Source organism: Salvia hispanica, chromosome 4 (assembly GCF_023119035.1).
Source record: "Salvia hispanica cultivar TCC Black 2014 chromosome 4, UniMelb_Shisp_WGS_1.0, whole genome shotgun sequence".
In the NCBI taxonomy this organism is placed as follows: domain Eukaryota; kingdom Viridiplantae; phylum Streptophyta; class Magnoliopsida; order Lamiales; family Lamiaceae; genus Salvia; species Salvia hispanica.
Window position 1 is genome coordinate 27041803 of NC_062968.1, and position 15491 is coordinate 27057293.

The 15491-nt window shown below is 35.8% G+C and overlaps 3 protein-coding genes across 4 annotated transcripts; 2 read left to right on the plus strand and 1 right to left on the minus strand.

Annotated features, from left to right (window-relative positions):
- Window positions 1-37: 37 nt before the first annotated feature.
- On the plus strand, window positions 38-3690 carry LOC125223248 (cathepsin L-like proteinase). The gene is made up of 8 exons (XM_048126304.1): window positions 38-344; window positions 1219-1269; window positions 1819-1877; window positions 1951-2017; window positions 2103-2446; window positions 2525-2576; window positions 2658-2889; window positions 3326-3690. The coding sequence occupies exons 2-6, from the start codon at window positions 1257-1259 to the stop codon at window positions 2552-2554; spliced, it is 513 nt and encodes a 170-aa protein (XP_047982261.1). The 5' UTR covers window positions 38-344; window positions 1219-1256; the 3' UTR covers window positions 2555-2576; window positions 2658-2889; window positions 3326-3690.
- A 4043-nt stretch (window positions 3691-7733) lies between these two features.
- On the plus strand, window positions 7734-12666 carry LOC125185348 (E3 ubiquitin protein ligase DRIP2-like). Of its 2 annotated transcripts, XM_048081872.1 has the most exons (8): window positions 7734-7884; window positions 8034-8274; window positions 9116-9215; window positions 9777-10104; window positions 10191-10633; window positions 10730-10783; window positions 12108-12180; window positions 12263-12666. In XM_048081872.1, the coding sequence occupies exons 2-8, from the start codon at window positions 8160-8162 to the stop codon at window positions 12422-12424; spliced, it is 1275 nt and encodes a 424-aa protein (XP_047937829.1). In that variant the 5' UTR covers window positions 7734-7884; window positions 8034-8159; the 3' UTR covers window positions 12425-12666. The 2 variants fall into 2 exon arrangements, with proteins under 2 accessions (XP_047937829.1, XP_047937830.1); XM_048081873.1 differs by lacking the exons at window positions 7734-7884; window positions 8034-8274 and adding an exon at window positions 9517-9632 and having other exon boundaries at window positions 9155-9215.
- Window positions 12667-13634: 968 nt separating this feature from the next.
- On the minus strand, window positions 13635-14597 carry LOC125218751 (PRA1 family protein E-like). The gene has a single exon (XM_048120491.1). It carries the CDS (start codon window positions 14416-14418, stop codon window positions 13843-13845), a length of 576 nt encoding a protein of 191 aa, XP_047976448.1. The 5' UTR covers window positions 14419-14597; the 3' UTR covers window positions 13635-13842.
- Between the last annotated feature and the right edge of the window lie 894 nt (window positions 14598-15491).

The window sequence follows — 15491 nt, forward strand, 5'->3', positions numbered from 1 at the left end:
AGTTGACTATTTCGACGCGGATATTACCATGCTTCTTGATGATAACGTTAATTTATTGCTCCCAACATCGGATTCATTGACCCAACCTCTTCCCCTCTCTCTCCCTCTTCCCAGATCCATAGGATTTGATTGCTTGCTCGAACCTAGTTATACAGTTGTATCCATATGAATTAAATTCATATTATGTGCTTGTCCGAATTGAATTGAATTGAATTGAGTTGGATATCGATCGAAGAGAGCTATAATGATTGGAGTAATTGGTGATATGGATTGGCGGTCGAGCGCTGAGTTTTGCTGTCGAAGCGAAGAGAGCTACGATGCGCTCCTTTCCAGAAATCGATTGTGTAAGTTATTTGATGCTTGTCACTAGATATATTCATTATTCAAAAATGAATTATACACTAGATATGTTAAATGTTTAGCAATCTATATAGTAGATATTTAAATTTGTGGTTTTTACAAATATGTTTACTAGCCTGTTTTGTTTGCAAGTTATAATTTGTGATAAGCCTTAAAGACAATCTCATCTTGATATTTAAGTAAGTCATTCAAATTGAAAAATCCCTTATTTAATGACAGTGTAAAACAACGTTACTATGAGATTTTATTGCTATGTAAACTAAAATCACTAAACATTGATGGAAATTTACTCCTTTCAATCAAGCCTCCAATTAGTCATTCAAATTGAAAAAGCCCTTATTTAATTGACACACTTTCTCGTTAGGATTTTGGAATTCAATATAAAAAAGGGAAAATTACTCTTTTCTCCTTTTTTTTTTTCCTTCTCGACATATCTGCCCCTCCCCACATTCTAATTGAACTTGTGCATTTAGCCGGCAAAATTTGGAAGAGTAGCAGGGGGTAAATCCCTCTTGCGCAGTAGTTGTTGTTGTAAGGCTATTTTATTTCTTAAATTTTTTGCAGCTACATATGTACATGGAAATCTGTTAGCTTAAGTCAATTTCTTCTGCAATGTTGATGATGAAATCAGATAACAATAGAGTCAATGCCAATTTGGTTTTAGTTTCTATATAGGAGTAGAGTTATTTTTGGGTGAATGTATGAGAACCGATTCCCCACGTTCAGTATTGTAAAATCACAACTCAGGATGACTACAAAACTGACTTATTCGGTTCTATGACCTGAGTGTGTGCCTTTTCTGGAATGATTGGTATGTTGCTAATTCTAATCATATTTAAATTGGTATTGTTCATATAGGACTTGCATTAAAGGTGCGTAGATCTCCCTTCCAGAAAATGACCACTACAGGTAATGCCCTGTTATTTTGCATTGAATGTAGCAAAATCAAGCTCTTTATTTTGGAACTATGACTTATTTTTTGGATGGTGCGTACATCTCCTTGCATAGTTGATAGCAATAACTATTAAAGCTGTCGGGAATTATAGTCCATGTCTATAATCTTTGGATGGATTTTCTAAATTTGACATGTCTGCTCCAGGCTGAGTGTAGGTGTAAAAAATTGACTAATTTCATGTTATTGCTTGATGATAAAATTAGGAACCATCAAATGAACCTACTCCTATATTCCTGATACATGCTTCAAAACGTGCCAAGAGTTGATCATGAGTAGTAGTAATTATATTTAATCAAAACTTCTTTCTGAAGAAGTTGTTTAATATTTTTTTAATCTCCATATGTGTACTGCATTCCCGTTCTAGAAAGAAATTACCTGCATTTTTCTGACCTTGGATAGTTCTTTCAATTCATCTCTTCTCAAAATTGTCTCCATTTTGCTTAAATTATGCATGGTATCACATATGGATGTTTATTAACTGACTATTCTATTATGTTTCTCAGGATCACTTATGGATGTATTAGACGATCCTAACCTATCAAATCTTCCATTCTTCATACAGGTATACATCTTTGTACATTTTATTCAGTTTTTTCATCTATGATGTTTTTATTAATTAGTTTTTAACAAAACAGGCCGATAGCTGTTTATTATTGACTAATTGCAAGTGCATCCTTCTCGTACGTGATCAAGGAGAAGCAGGTAATATTTGAAATTAGATTCTTTATTTGACTTAGTATTCTCTTAATACTCATAAAATGCTAATTATTTTTTATGCTTGTTTTAGATGTATGTTGGGCATTTGTCGTCACTGCAACAATGTACGGGGAGGAGGTTGCAAACAAAGGATCTTCTCAAGAAGGATCTGTCCAAGAACTAATGGATTACATCCATCAATTCAGGCGCCCTAAAGAAGTTGAACGCAAGGGTCCATTTAAAGTCCCATATGCAGGGTTTGGATGTGAGTTCAAAAGAGCATTTGAATATGTGGAAGAGCTTGGCCTAAGCCCAAAATCAATTTATCCATGGGTGGGGGTGGGGTGTCGTGATCCTAAAGAAGTTATAATGTGTGATCCTGAGAAAGAAAAGAGGAATGGAATTGCTAAAATCGATGGACGTGATATACAATATGTAAGTAAATTTACCGTGCATACATTTTTTTAAAAAGGTCTAAATTTTAATATTCTTAATGGTTCATTTTTGGTACAGAGTGACCGGTGTTATAAAGGCAACAGATGAGTTCATGGATTGTTGCAATGGGGTATGAAATTATTTTTAATTCTCGACTTTTCACACTCCAATATATTATTTGATAATTAACTGATAAAATGTTACTTGCTAGGATATTTTGAAATATGATCCCCCTGCAGCATATTTGCGCAAGCCAAAGCATGCCATAACCCTCGTTGGTTATGGACATGACGGCAGCGACGAGTACTACATTGCCCAGAACTCCTATGGCCTTGATTGGGGTTATAGAGGCTGTTTTAAGATTTTGAGGAGTCTTGTATCGGATACGTGTGTTCCCATGAAAACTACGAGTCCTGGTGACGTTGCATCTGGTTCATCTTCAAGTAAGAAAAGAAATTTGTCTATATATATATATATATATAGGGGCGCATTATGGTCAATAAGTGAAATTCTGTTAAAAATCAAAACAAATCTCAGCCCTTGGATCCTGAGATTGGATGGATGTGATAAGTTACATTATTAGCCCAAAATGCTACATTATCATTATTAGACTAAAATGCTACATTATTGTACTAAAATAGTACATTATTAGCTAAGTTACATTATTTGACTAGTAATCTACATTACTAGATGACACGTGGCAATAATCTAACGGTTACATTACAAGATCCAATGACTGAGATTTGTTTTAATTTTTGACAGAATTTCACTTATTGATCTGAACATGTCCCTATATATATATATATATATATATATATATATATATATATTTTGTAATGATCTTGTTTGTTTGATTTGTTATTGTAACATCATTTGCAGAGCCAAAGTCGTGATTTCTCAATCTGGATCATCAGAGCTTCCTTATTGCGGTCTTCCTCCCGTCATTAACTGACAGGTCCCTGATCTCAGAGTACTAACATGATCTGACATCAATCTGATTTCAGACTGCTGCCTGAGATTGTCATGCTCTAGCTGTGATATCTCATTTTCTGAAAAACTAGACTGCTTAATAAGTTTTTAGTTTTCTTTCATCACCTGGGTAATCGGGCACAACAAAAATATCTCAAGTTCACTAGCTATGGCACTATCAAACACATGATTGAGTTCTATTCTTCTTCTTTGTTCTTTTTGCAGAACATGCATGTCAGATTGAATCCCAGTCAGTCGAGCTTTGTTCATCTTAATACTGTTTGAATGTTGTTGCTTCTCTGCCTCCAATGACACTTGCAACCCTTCAACTTTCCAAAGAGTTAATTCTTTCTCATTTTCTAGATTCTCACGTCTTCCTTTAAGTTCTCCATGAAGTTTCTCCAGGTCTACCAGTCTTCTCCGAGTCTATTCCAGCTGAGAAGTTAAACTGTCATTTTCACTCATCAAATCAGCTTTCTCGTTTACAAGCAACTGGCTACGTGAATCTTCCAAGATTTTTGATTTGGCCTTTAAAGCTTCAAGCTGATGGTGTGCATAAGAGAGGGAGAGGTCTAGAACTGTATTATTCTCTGTGAGTTTCTCTAGATTCTTGTTTGTTTCCTGCAGTTGTGTCATGTGAGTCTCCTTCTCATCGAGAAGACTAGATCTCGATTGGCAAGATTGTTCTAGCTCTTCTATCTTGGCTCTAACAGCATCTAGTTCAGCATTCAAACCAGAAAGGGATGTCTCCAAGAGCGAGTTTTTCCCAAGAAGCTGTTCCATAAATTCCAATTTCAGCAGTAGAGTTGCTTTATCAGTACTTTCCTGTGTCAAGTTTCTTTCAGATTGGAATTCTCATCCTGCAATTCTTTCACGGATGATCCCAAGGATTCTGGATTCAAGCCTACTTCATGTACCTGGTCCAAAATTGAATGGTGCTTCTTCATGTTCTATTCATTTAGTTCCTCTTTCAAGCAATAGATCCCTTGCTGCGTGCGTTTCTCTGGTCAAGCCTTAAGGTCAACTTCCTCCTCAATAAGTTAGAAACCTCATTCCGCATATCCTGTATAGATAATGCAGAAGATGAGTTCAGCTCATTAAGATGCTTGTTCTCCTGCTTAAGCGTTAGAACTTCATCTTGCAAACTGTGATTTTGGGTCTCAGCAACCTTCAAGAGCTCGGAGCTCCTCCTGAGTTTGTGCATGCAAATGCTGTAAAGTCTGGAATGCAGTTTCAGCATCTACAAAGCGCAATCGTTCTTCTTGTACAGCAGCCCAAAGTCTTCTCAGTTCCTTCTGCTTATCAGTAAGATCTTGAGATTGAGTTCCCATCTTCAACATCAAAGATTCCAACTCTGGTTCGATTTTTTCCAAGATCAGACATTGTTCCTCAGCACCTTTTAACTCGGACACTCAATTTTCTATCTCCCTATCGAGTCGCTTTGCCTCCTCGTTGGCCTATGTGAGTTTCTGCTCCAGACTTGAAATTGTCTCCAAGCACGGCTGCTATTGCAGAGCTTACTTTCCTTTTTCTTTTTCAGACTAGGTAGGTCGATGACCAAATTTTATGTTAGATTGTTAGTGGTACATCTAATACGTTTTTGAGGACTTGTGTGTTTGACTCCATTTAGGCTCAATATCATCATTTAATTGCTTTTCTACAAAGTTATTTTTTTTTACATAATAAAATATTTATTTCGATTTAGGGGTGTAACAAAAGATGTATGTCAATTTACTTCAGTACAACATTTTCTTTACAATTTTGACAAACTAAACACTATCTTTATGGTGAGATGATTGTTTGGTTTATGTGCCCAAAGATGCTACAACTTTATCTTCTCTGAATATAAAACTCCACATAAATAAAGAAATAGTAGTAGTACAAAACTATCATTTCTAATTTAGCAGGCAAGTGATATTAGGTTGATAAGGGAATATACAAGTTTGATAAGAAAGAAAACATCTATGAAAATTCCAAACAAGTCTTCTTAATAGAAATTCATGGGTTACATTTTATTGATGATAATAGGAGAGACAGATGAGACTTATAGTGATTTCAGTTCTATATGACATCAATATGGGACAATTATATTTATATATTTTAATTTTAATTGCTAACACACACTCTCAAACCCTTCAAGGTGAACTTTGGAGGGGTTGGACTTTTATCCAATCGATTGGATAATTGGCCCAATTTTTTTTTTCCGATCGGTTTGACTACGGCCCAAATTTTAAGCCCAGATATACTGCTAGGTCAGTCATTTTTTTTAGTTTTAGCTTAGATATACTTTGGATTAGTTAAATTTGACCCACAGTCGGCGACCCGTGATACAAGTTGAAAGATCGATATGTTAATCATTCAACTTGTTATTTGATCACAATACTATACATGCCCTTTGAATAGATTAGGGAATACATATTCTTGGTAAAATTTACTCTAGCACAAAATTAGGAATAATATCAATTCTCTAATTTACATGAAAACAATAAATCTTTTCCTTCTATATGATTTCTTTACAACATCTTAATATATCTCACTATTATCTTGCCCAACGAACCAAATGCCACACATGTGGACAAAACGTTCGACTACATAAATGACATCGTTTAATACAACTAGCCGTCACGTTCTTAATTTATACACATATACTCACCATATCCTGACATGTAATATGTCATAATTTTTTGCCACAGAAGAATCAAGAAAAATGTTATAATTATAATATACGAAAATGACGAAAGTGATTTTTCGGCAATTTACCCTCTAATTTATACAGGAAGATAAAATTTACTCGGTGAAAAACATTTGACCCAAAATATAAAATTTACTCCATGAAAAACATCTGGCCCAAATTCAATCATATTTAAAAAATAAGTACTTATATTGTACAGTAGGGGAGTGTTATATTGCTAACTCATAACTTAATTGCTAACTACAACTAAATACTCCCTCCGTCCTAAGGTATTAGACCAACTTTCCTTTTTGGGATGTCCCAACATATTAGACTCATTTCCTTTTTTAGCAAAAAACATCTATCTTATTTTATTCTCCACCTACTTTTTTCTCTCTTCTCTCCTCTACTTTTTCCCTCTCTCATACTTTACTCTCTCCACTTTAACTATTTAAATATCAATTCCTTAAATCATGTGCCCAAAAGAAGTGAGTCTAATACTCCGGGACGGAGGGAGTAGTAACCATTAGATATTCAAATTAAGGGCTTAGATCATTAATTCCTAAATGTCAATACGATTAACGAAAAACGTCAATAAAGACATAGTAGTAATTCCAAAAAATATCACTAGGGGCATTAATGTCAATTAACTACATGTTTAATTATAATTAACTTTTAAAAGAAATCCCAAAACTTTAAATTCATATAAGGGAAATTGGTCTCTAAAACCATGAACTTTGCTTAAAATTTGGTATTTCCCATGAACTTTGAAATTGGTATATAATATCACGAACTTTGCATTTTGTTTGGTATTTCCCACGGCATGTTTATTGCTATATTTGACTAACTTACGAGGCTTTTTTATCATACTTGACACAATTAAATCAACGTAGTTTTCAACGTGACTTTTTATGCTACGTGTTATGAACTTAAAAAGTGGTTTCAAATATTATAAAACATATCAAGGTTGCCTATATTAAATAAGATTTTGATGAAAATATCTTATTTGAGTGAGTTTGGGAAATACCAAACAAAATGCAAAGTTTGTGATATTATATACCAATTTCAAAGTTCATGGGAAATACCAAATTTTAGGCAAAGTTCATGATTTTAGAGACCAATTTCCCTTCATATAACATATATCAAATTAAAGATAATTTCATAAGGATTACAACGATATCATACATGCATATGTTCCGACATCAAAATTTGAAAAAAATTTCAAAATTTTTTAATTTTTTCGTATAGCAGAAAATGTCAACATGTAATATAAAATATGTCAATATAATACATGTAGAATGTCAATAGAAGCAATGTGTTAACATTCTTAAAGCATTGTGTTGACATTCTCAAAGCATTGTGTTGATATTTTCGGAACACTATATTGACATTTTCATCCAAAACTCTAATTTGGAGTTTTTTTTTTGTTTTTTTTTTCGATTTAATTAATAAAAACGAAAAATACACATGGCAAATTGTAGACCACGTTTTCTAAAATCCTATAGCCTAAAATTAGTTGTAGTTAGCCATTAAATAATGAGTTAGCAATTGATTACTCCCCTTTTACGGTAATGTATAGATTTGGGCAAAAATATTTATGATAAATAAATCTGGGCAAAAAATAAATAAAAATAAAAATTCCTTCTCATTTCTCTCTCTCTCTCTCCGATTTCACTCCCAAATCGACACACAATCGCACAGATCATCCACAGTAGAAGCCATCGTCAAGCCGCAACCGCTGCGTACTCTATTTTCCCCAAATCATCTATTCCTCGATCGTTTTTGCTCAGATTTGGAGGTTTTACATTACAATAACCCCTCTCTCATCGCACTTCTTAGCTCTTTTTACCCTGCTTATGGTTTTGTTCTTCTATTACTCGCGGTTCCTCGTAGAAATTGCTCATTTCCGATGATAATCTGTGGTTTCTGTTTGTGTGCTTAATGCAGGCGGAATTGAGCTGAATTTAACGAACGTAAATCGCATCGCACATGCGGCGTTCGATGGCATGCACTGCATAGGATACGTGGCCGCGCAGCCGTTGGTTTCGATTTAGACGTGAATTGGATAATACGATGTCGCATCTGGTGGTGAAACTGTGGCGGCAGGCGGTGGTGCCATGCATGACATGCCCGCTCTGCCACAAGCTCTTCCGCGAGGCCACCACTATCATCGAGTGCCTCCACACATGTAATTGCTTGCTCTAATCTGATTTGTTATCTTGCTCTAATCTGATTTGTTATCTCGTGGTTGTTGGGTGGTCATTCCAATTTTCACTTGTTTGCTTTTAGTGCGTATGTGTTTGCGATCTGGTTATTTGGGCTTTGTCGTGGATTGTTTGTTACTTAGTTTATCTGATTATGTGTTTTGTTTGCCGGCAACGTATACGATTGATTTTGAGGTCGATGGGGATTTGATCATTTTTTCAGTTTTTCATGCCGGCTGAGATGTCAATTAGGATTGCTGGATTTCCTAATTTAGTGAGCTGATTGGTGTTATGGAATTTCGTGTCTGGATTTGGCACAATATAGATTAATTGACTGAAGGGTCTTGTGCATGCCAAATTTTATTTGTCGACTCCAAACATGGTGTAATCTTGAGATACTCAGGCTTAAGAACCTCTTTACCCAACCTCACTGGACCTATTGTGTTATAACAAATGTATAGAGGTAGAGATGTAAGTAAGAAATAGCATACGTCATTAGTAGTTGGAGAATCAATCAGGAGTGTTTTCATTCTAGATCTTGAGAACTGCATGGAATATATTAGGAAATTTTCTATAAGCCTGGCTTCCTTGATTTTACCTGTATATCATCTTTGACAATTTGCTCCTTGCTTCGATATCATACTAGTTAAAAAATTGTTTGTGAAAGACTAGTATATCATGTGTTTGAAATTCTAACCTCAAACCTATAGGTTTATATCTTCGTGCATTCAGAACTTATAAGCCGTGAGAAACCTTTCGCTGTATCCACTTTGTGTGATTTTAGTATTTGTCTAATATATCTGGATTTCTCTTCTATGACTATAGTTTGCAGTAAGTGTATAAACAAGAAGCTCTCAGATGAGGAAATGGAATGCTGTCCAGTATGCAATATTGATTTGGGATGTGTTCCATTGGAAAAGTTGAGGTTGGAATCCGTTTTCCCCTATTTCCAGTCAGTTTTCTCATCTGTGTATTTATCCCAAACTAAGACATAAATCCTTAATATAAGTTTCTGTAGTTTCTTTCTTTATTGTCTATTATGATGAACAATGACTTAGACAACATCCTGAAAGGCTTACAAATGTTAGATCTGTTAATTCATATTCACTACTTCTCTATTTTGTACCGAGAGGTGGCAATTTATGGCTAGATTCATGTACAGAAGCTGTGTAGGTTCTAGATTTATGCACTTTACACTGGCTGTGCTTCTCTTGTGATCATTTCAGCACACTGCATGGAATGATTATTGCTCAAATTCACTCTGTATGGAACTTATGGAGATGTAGGATCTATGATGGGAAAAGAGTGAAATGCTCATGACACTTGACTTGATAATTTTAGCGTAATATTTCTCCTGACTTTGGCTTGCTCCAAATCATTTCGAAGCTCAAGTTTGTTCTTTTTTCTGCACCTGTGTCTTTCAATGAAAGATAACCATCCCTCTCTCTCTCTCTCTCCATATTGTATCTTATGTTCTGTTAATCAGGCTGGACCATAATTTGGAAGATGTGAGGGCAAAAATATTCCCTTATAAGAGGATGAAAGTGAGAGCTCCTGAAGTTGCATCTCCTGTTACATTACCTGCCAAGAGAAAGGAAAGATCTCTCTCATCATTGGTAGTTAGCACTCCTAGGGTTTCAACTCAGAGTGGAATGACTGGACGGCGATCAAAATCCATAACCAGGAAAGCATCAAGAGGTTCCAGTTTCACAATAGAGAAACCTATTATAAAAGAAGATAACTCCATGGATGATCACCATGAAAACTCTAGCTCACCTGAGACACTAAATAGATCAACTCAGAATACGAGGCAGGTATGGCATATGGTTCTGAAGCTTATGAACACATCCTCTATGCATTTACAAAACCCAATCCATGCTTATGATCATGTTTTATGCAGAGTTCTGTTGCTAGTGATCCATCCAATCACCCTAGTCCTGATAAGGGAAGAGAGAATGGATCTGAGACTTGGGAAGAGATGGGTGATCTTTGGAAACCATTGAATTGTTTGGTGGAGGCAGCAAATAAAAGCAAGTCTTCAAAGTGTAGCATGCAAGGAGATCTAGCTAAATCAGAAGCTCCAAATTCCCATGACAACGAGGGACCTCCAAATAAAAGCAGAAGTAAAGAAAACAGGCAGAAACCAAAGGTTCAAGATGTCAAGAATTTCAATGACCATATCCCTCCAGATTCAGGAAGGCCCAAAAAGTTCCGCAAAGCTCGTCAAAAGAAGGCGCAGGAATTCGCAGAATTTAGACTCCCTCCCCAGGTTGTGTTAGGTGCTGGTGCAAAATCCGACCGCAAGAATCATCCAATTTGGTTTTCACTGGTATCATATGGGCAGTAAGTTTTCATACAAAGATCATAACTTCTGAAATACAGATATGGATATCTGTGTCTGGTTATTTGCTTATCTGATTACTTAATGTACTACCTCAGGGAAGGCGATGCACTGTCCTTGCCTCAGATAGCTGCAAGTTACTTGAGAATTAAGTGAGTTTGGACAAACTACTATTATCTTTACATTTTCTTGTATTGCACAACTAGAATGATTAAAAATTATCCTTGGTAACTTAACTTGGTCAGAATGAACCTTCAAATATTAGTATTGTGTTACGAGAGTAAGTTCCTCGAAAAGATATGTGCAAATTTATTGTGGTATTTATGAAACTAGCCTCATAATTTAGATCATTATGTGCTTGAACGTTTTACTCGTAACACATTTCCACTCTTCAGAGACGCCTCTAAACATCTCTTTACAATGTAAGACTTGTTAAGTCAACTGAACTATTTCCCTTTTCTGAGAGGAATTGCTTCCAGTGTAACAATATGCTTATCATCTGTTTCATGCATATACTATCTCTACCTACATATTATAGGCTTCTGCTACTTTTGCTCAGTGCTTCAGCTTTTGATTTTACGTGACTATAGTCTATAATTGTGTTTGTATCAGTGATACAACAATATCTGGGATTTTTTAGGATGACTACTGTTATTGGCAGGCTAAATTTCTCCACAGCATACATCTATGATTTCAGTGTTGATATATATATTTACAGATTACCATTAAATCATTTGGGTCTGTTTTTTCAGTTTGGACTGGATCTTTTTTAATGGTGGATCAGGGCTATTTTCTTATTATGAATAGCTGCCTCTTATCATATAATTGAATCCAAATGGCAAAAATCCTTGGCTTGTCAGCATCCGTACATAGTCTCTTAGAGATGAATTGTGTAATCAATCCTCATGCATTGTCTTGCTTTCCATTATTGCTTCGTGCTTAATTTCACTACATAGAACATGCTTATAATTTTCTTTGTTGGTTGGTTTTTCAACCATTGTAATCATCTGATGCCATGGAATATCTCAGTAGCAATCTAGCAAGAGAAAATCAGTTTGAACTTAATGAGGAAGAGCTCAAACTTGCAGGAGGTTTCTAATATACAAAATTACTTTGTTTTTCTTCCATGCTTCATGAATTTTTTGTAGCTATGTTTTTCAGCCAGAGAAATAGCAGAATTCTGAATTTGGTTATTGTATTCACTTTCATCGGTAATCATGCATCACTATTTTGATCTTGCTTTTCTGCGCATTCGTTCTCGCTGATCTTCTTGAGGAGGTTTAAGTACATAAGGAAATCATAACTGTAAGATTTTGATTCATTTCATATGAAAACCTTAATGTGATAAGATTTATGTGGTTCATGACATTTTTAGCATAATAGGCTACGTAAGGGCAAATACTTTACAATGAAGTACTGTTAGTACGAGTTAATGTTTTACATCAAGTAATATGTTTCTCATTGCATTATTAACAGGGATGGGGGCATGCCGGTTTCTTGCATTCACAAATACCTGAAGCTGAAGCTAGATCTTACAAGTGAAGAAGAGGTAAACTCTTCATCATCATCATCTGGTTCGTTTGAAGTGAAAAGATGAGGTGAAATATTGTTTTTTGTATTTTATGCTATAGATAGAAATAAAATGCATGGGACAAGCAGTGATGCCAACGTGGACACTAAATACTGTAGTGGCTCGATGGCTCGAATCAACCACCACCGAAAAAGTGGTTGTGAAAATTGGTACATCAGCAGAGGATCTGGTGATGGAATTAGGCTATGCTCGTAGGTCCTGATACCACATCACCATGTTATGACACCATTTGCCCGTTTTATCAGATTCTAGTCTTCAGGATACTTCTCTTGTCTCAATAGTAGACAATTTCAGTTGTATGACAGTCTCGAAAGTGAAGCAGTCTTTAGGTTAGTGTGGGTTCAGTGACCTTGTATTCGCTGGGTAGTAGATACAAGGTTCAAATGTACAAGAAGAACAACTGCAAGATTTTGATTCAATTCAATACTGCATTTGTTAGCATGATGGGTTAGAGCTTCATATATTTTACTATATAATTTCATGCTTCCTTAATTCCTTTAGATAGAAATGATGGTCATTCGATCGTGGCTCCTTCGGCGCATGCTAATGCAGTATTTGGTTTCTTTGTAATATTGTTGGCGTTACTAACGATTCGTAATATTGTTGGTGTTACTTATATTCATTAGTTACTATTTCTGCTTTTATCACCAAAAGACTAATTTGAAAACAAATGAATAGTTTTGAGCACAACGGTGGATCCAAACCCTATATAGTTTTAGATAAGGTATTCACATGCAATTCTATAGCACTACGGAGTACTAGTACTATTCGCCTTTAGTCCTTTCATTACCTTGTTACCTCAATACATCTTACAACTGAACATAAGTTTGACCTACGATTGATGCTAATAAAACATGAAATTCACTAAAAAAATAGCAATTCAATTTTCAAATTAAAATGTTAAACTCAAAGTCGAAACCAATACTACCTCCATCTAAAAGCAAATCTATTTTAAAATATCTAAACTCAAACTCTGAGACAAATACTACCTTAATCCTAGGAAAATAGAAAGTCGGGGCAAATGCAGTATTAGCTTTATCCACGAAAAATAATCTTGACAGTGGATTACTTTTAATGTAAAATTAACAAAATAAGAGATATGACAAAAAAACATGATTAAAAATTTACTAACCAAAAATAACTCGCTATATTAACTAATTTAGGTGGACAAACTAAATTAAAAGCGAAATTATTTTTTGTGAAATACAAAAACTTACTATAAATAGATACTACTCCATTAATTAATTTAGATAAACGATAAATGAAAAAAAACAGATTTACTCCACTAGAAGAATTAAAAAGTAGGATTGAGGACATAATTGAGAAAAGGTAAAATGATTTTTAGTGGAGTATATTATGAAATGATGAAATAACTCATTTGCTATTATGGATCCATAGATATGAAAGTGAAGTACACATCACAATAAAAGAATTATTATTCATTCGTATAATCGACCATTTCAAAATAAAAAAAAAATAAATTAACTAAAATTGGTTTTTAACTTTCAACAAATTTAACCTCTTCATCGGAAAAAGAAATGGCTAATCAAAACACATCGCCACTCCAATTTCTGCAACAACAACAAAATTCCCCCAAATTCAAAAAAAGCCCTAATTTCCTCAAAACCTGGTTCCAACCACCGACGCCAAACCGCCTTCCGCCACCTCATCCTCATCCAGGAACAAATCCTCCGTCATCCTGAACGCCGCGTGCGCCGCCACCACCGCCGCCGCCACCGCAACTGACACCGCGACGTTCAGCCACACGCTCGTCAGCACCAGCGCCAGCACCGTCACGGCCGCGAGCGCCGCCAGCACGGCGCGGTCGTCCACCGCGCGGCCGAGCAGCACGATCGGCTCGTCGCGGGAGAAGTAGAGCACGAGCCAGAACACGAGGACGATTAGAAACACGACCATCGAGATCGGGTGGTAGAGCAGGCTGAGGAAGACGATTACGAGCGCGATCATCGCGTAGTTCACGCGGAAGTAGCTGAGGTTGCGCCTCAGGCGGGCGGAGAGGTCGGCGAGGCCGTCGGGGAAGTTGTAGGAGGACGGGTGGGACAGGAGCTCGCGCCACGAGCGGCGCGTGGGGAAGACCGACTCCGTGCGAGACTTGATGCGGAGGAGCACGCCGGAATCGTCGCCGGCGCCGATGTACGGAGGGAGGCTGCTGTATCCGGCGGGCGACGACGACATTGGTTAATTAGGGATTTGGATTCAGAAATTGGAAACCCTGAAGAAGCGGCGGCGGAGGAGTGTTTGTTTGTGATGGATACGACGCCGTTTGGTTTTTTTAAAACGCTTTGTCAAGATTGATTAATTCTCCGCCTCTCTCGGTATATATAATTCATGAATTGCAGTATAAAATTACGGAAACATCAAATCTTATCTTCTTCATATTTTTGATTCCCAGAAATTCATTTTAAGGTGCAACCAATAATTGACTAATCAAACCCTACTTTATTTATTAATTTCTCATTATTTCGCATTCAAAATATTTTCCGTTTTAATGCTAAATTTTTTGTTCCGTTGTGATGCGCAAGTAAAAGAAAAAGTGATGAAAAATATCTATTGTAGTTCTATTGATATTGAGCTTTGATAAAATTAAAACAATTATGCAAATAAAATAAATTATTAGAAAAACTATTAAATTATACAATTGGTCATTGCGCAATTTCACGAGAATTATATATGAAGTTATGATATAATCAACTTTATTGTTTTGTCCTCTTTTAACATTTAAATATTTTATTGTTAAACACTTGATTTTTCAAAACTTATTAGTTGTTTTGTCATTTTTAACGTTTGAATTTTTTTGGTTTTCTAGAATATGGTGTGAATAAGTACATATTTAGTAAATAATAAACAGCATTACAGTGAAACAAATTAAGAAGGGTAACAATGAAGCCATTTCAGTAAATTAGCGAATACACGTATCTAGGGATGTCAGTTGGGTTAACCCGCTCGGGTTCAGGCCAATCCACTCGGGTTGTCGGGCTATTTGGGTGCGGGTTATTCGGGCTATGGATTTTTCGGATTATAAATTTTTGGCCATAACCGTAACTCTTCGGGTTTCGAGCTAACCCACGGGCTATTCGGATCCGAAGTGATCTTATTTGTTTCTTTCTATCCAATTCAATATTCTAACTTATAAAAAAAAACAGATTGTCGTAAAGTGAAATATTATCAAAGTGATCAAGAGAAGGAAAATAATAGCTATTGAAAATTGAAACAAAATACATAAACATATCACTCAATTAGTAGCACGT

Excerpts from the sequence above, each read along its gene's own strand:
- LOC125223248 (XM_048126304.1), top strand. Across the intron at positions 1,878-1,950 it reads ATCTTCCATTCTTCATACAG|GCCGATAGCTGTTTATTATT; the intron begins GTATACATCTTT and ends TTAACAAAACAG. Across the intron at positions 2,018-2,102 it reads ACGTGATCAAGGAGAAGCAG|ATGTATGTTGGGCATTTGTC; the intron begins GTAATATTTGAA and ends TGCTTGTTTTAG.
- LOC125185348 (XM_048081872.1), top strand. The coding sequence starts at position 8,160 with ATGTCGCATCTGGTGGTGAAACTGTGGCGGCAGGCGGTGGTGCCATGC. Across the intron at positions 9,216-9,776 it reads GTTCCATTGGAAAAGTTGAG|GCTGGACCATAATTTGGAAG; the intron begins GTTGGAATCCGT and ends TCTGTTAATCAG. Across the intron at positions 10,105-10,190 it reads CAACTCAGAATACGAGGCAG|AGTTCTGTTGCTAGTGATCC; the intron begins GTATGGCATATG and ends TGTTTTATGCAG.
- LOC125218751 (XM_048120491.1), bottom strand. The coding sequence starts at position 14,418 with ATGTCGTCGTCGCCCGCCGGATACAGCAGCCTCCCTCCGTACATCGGC.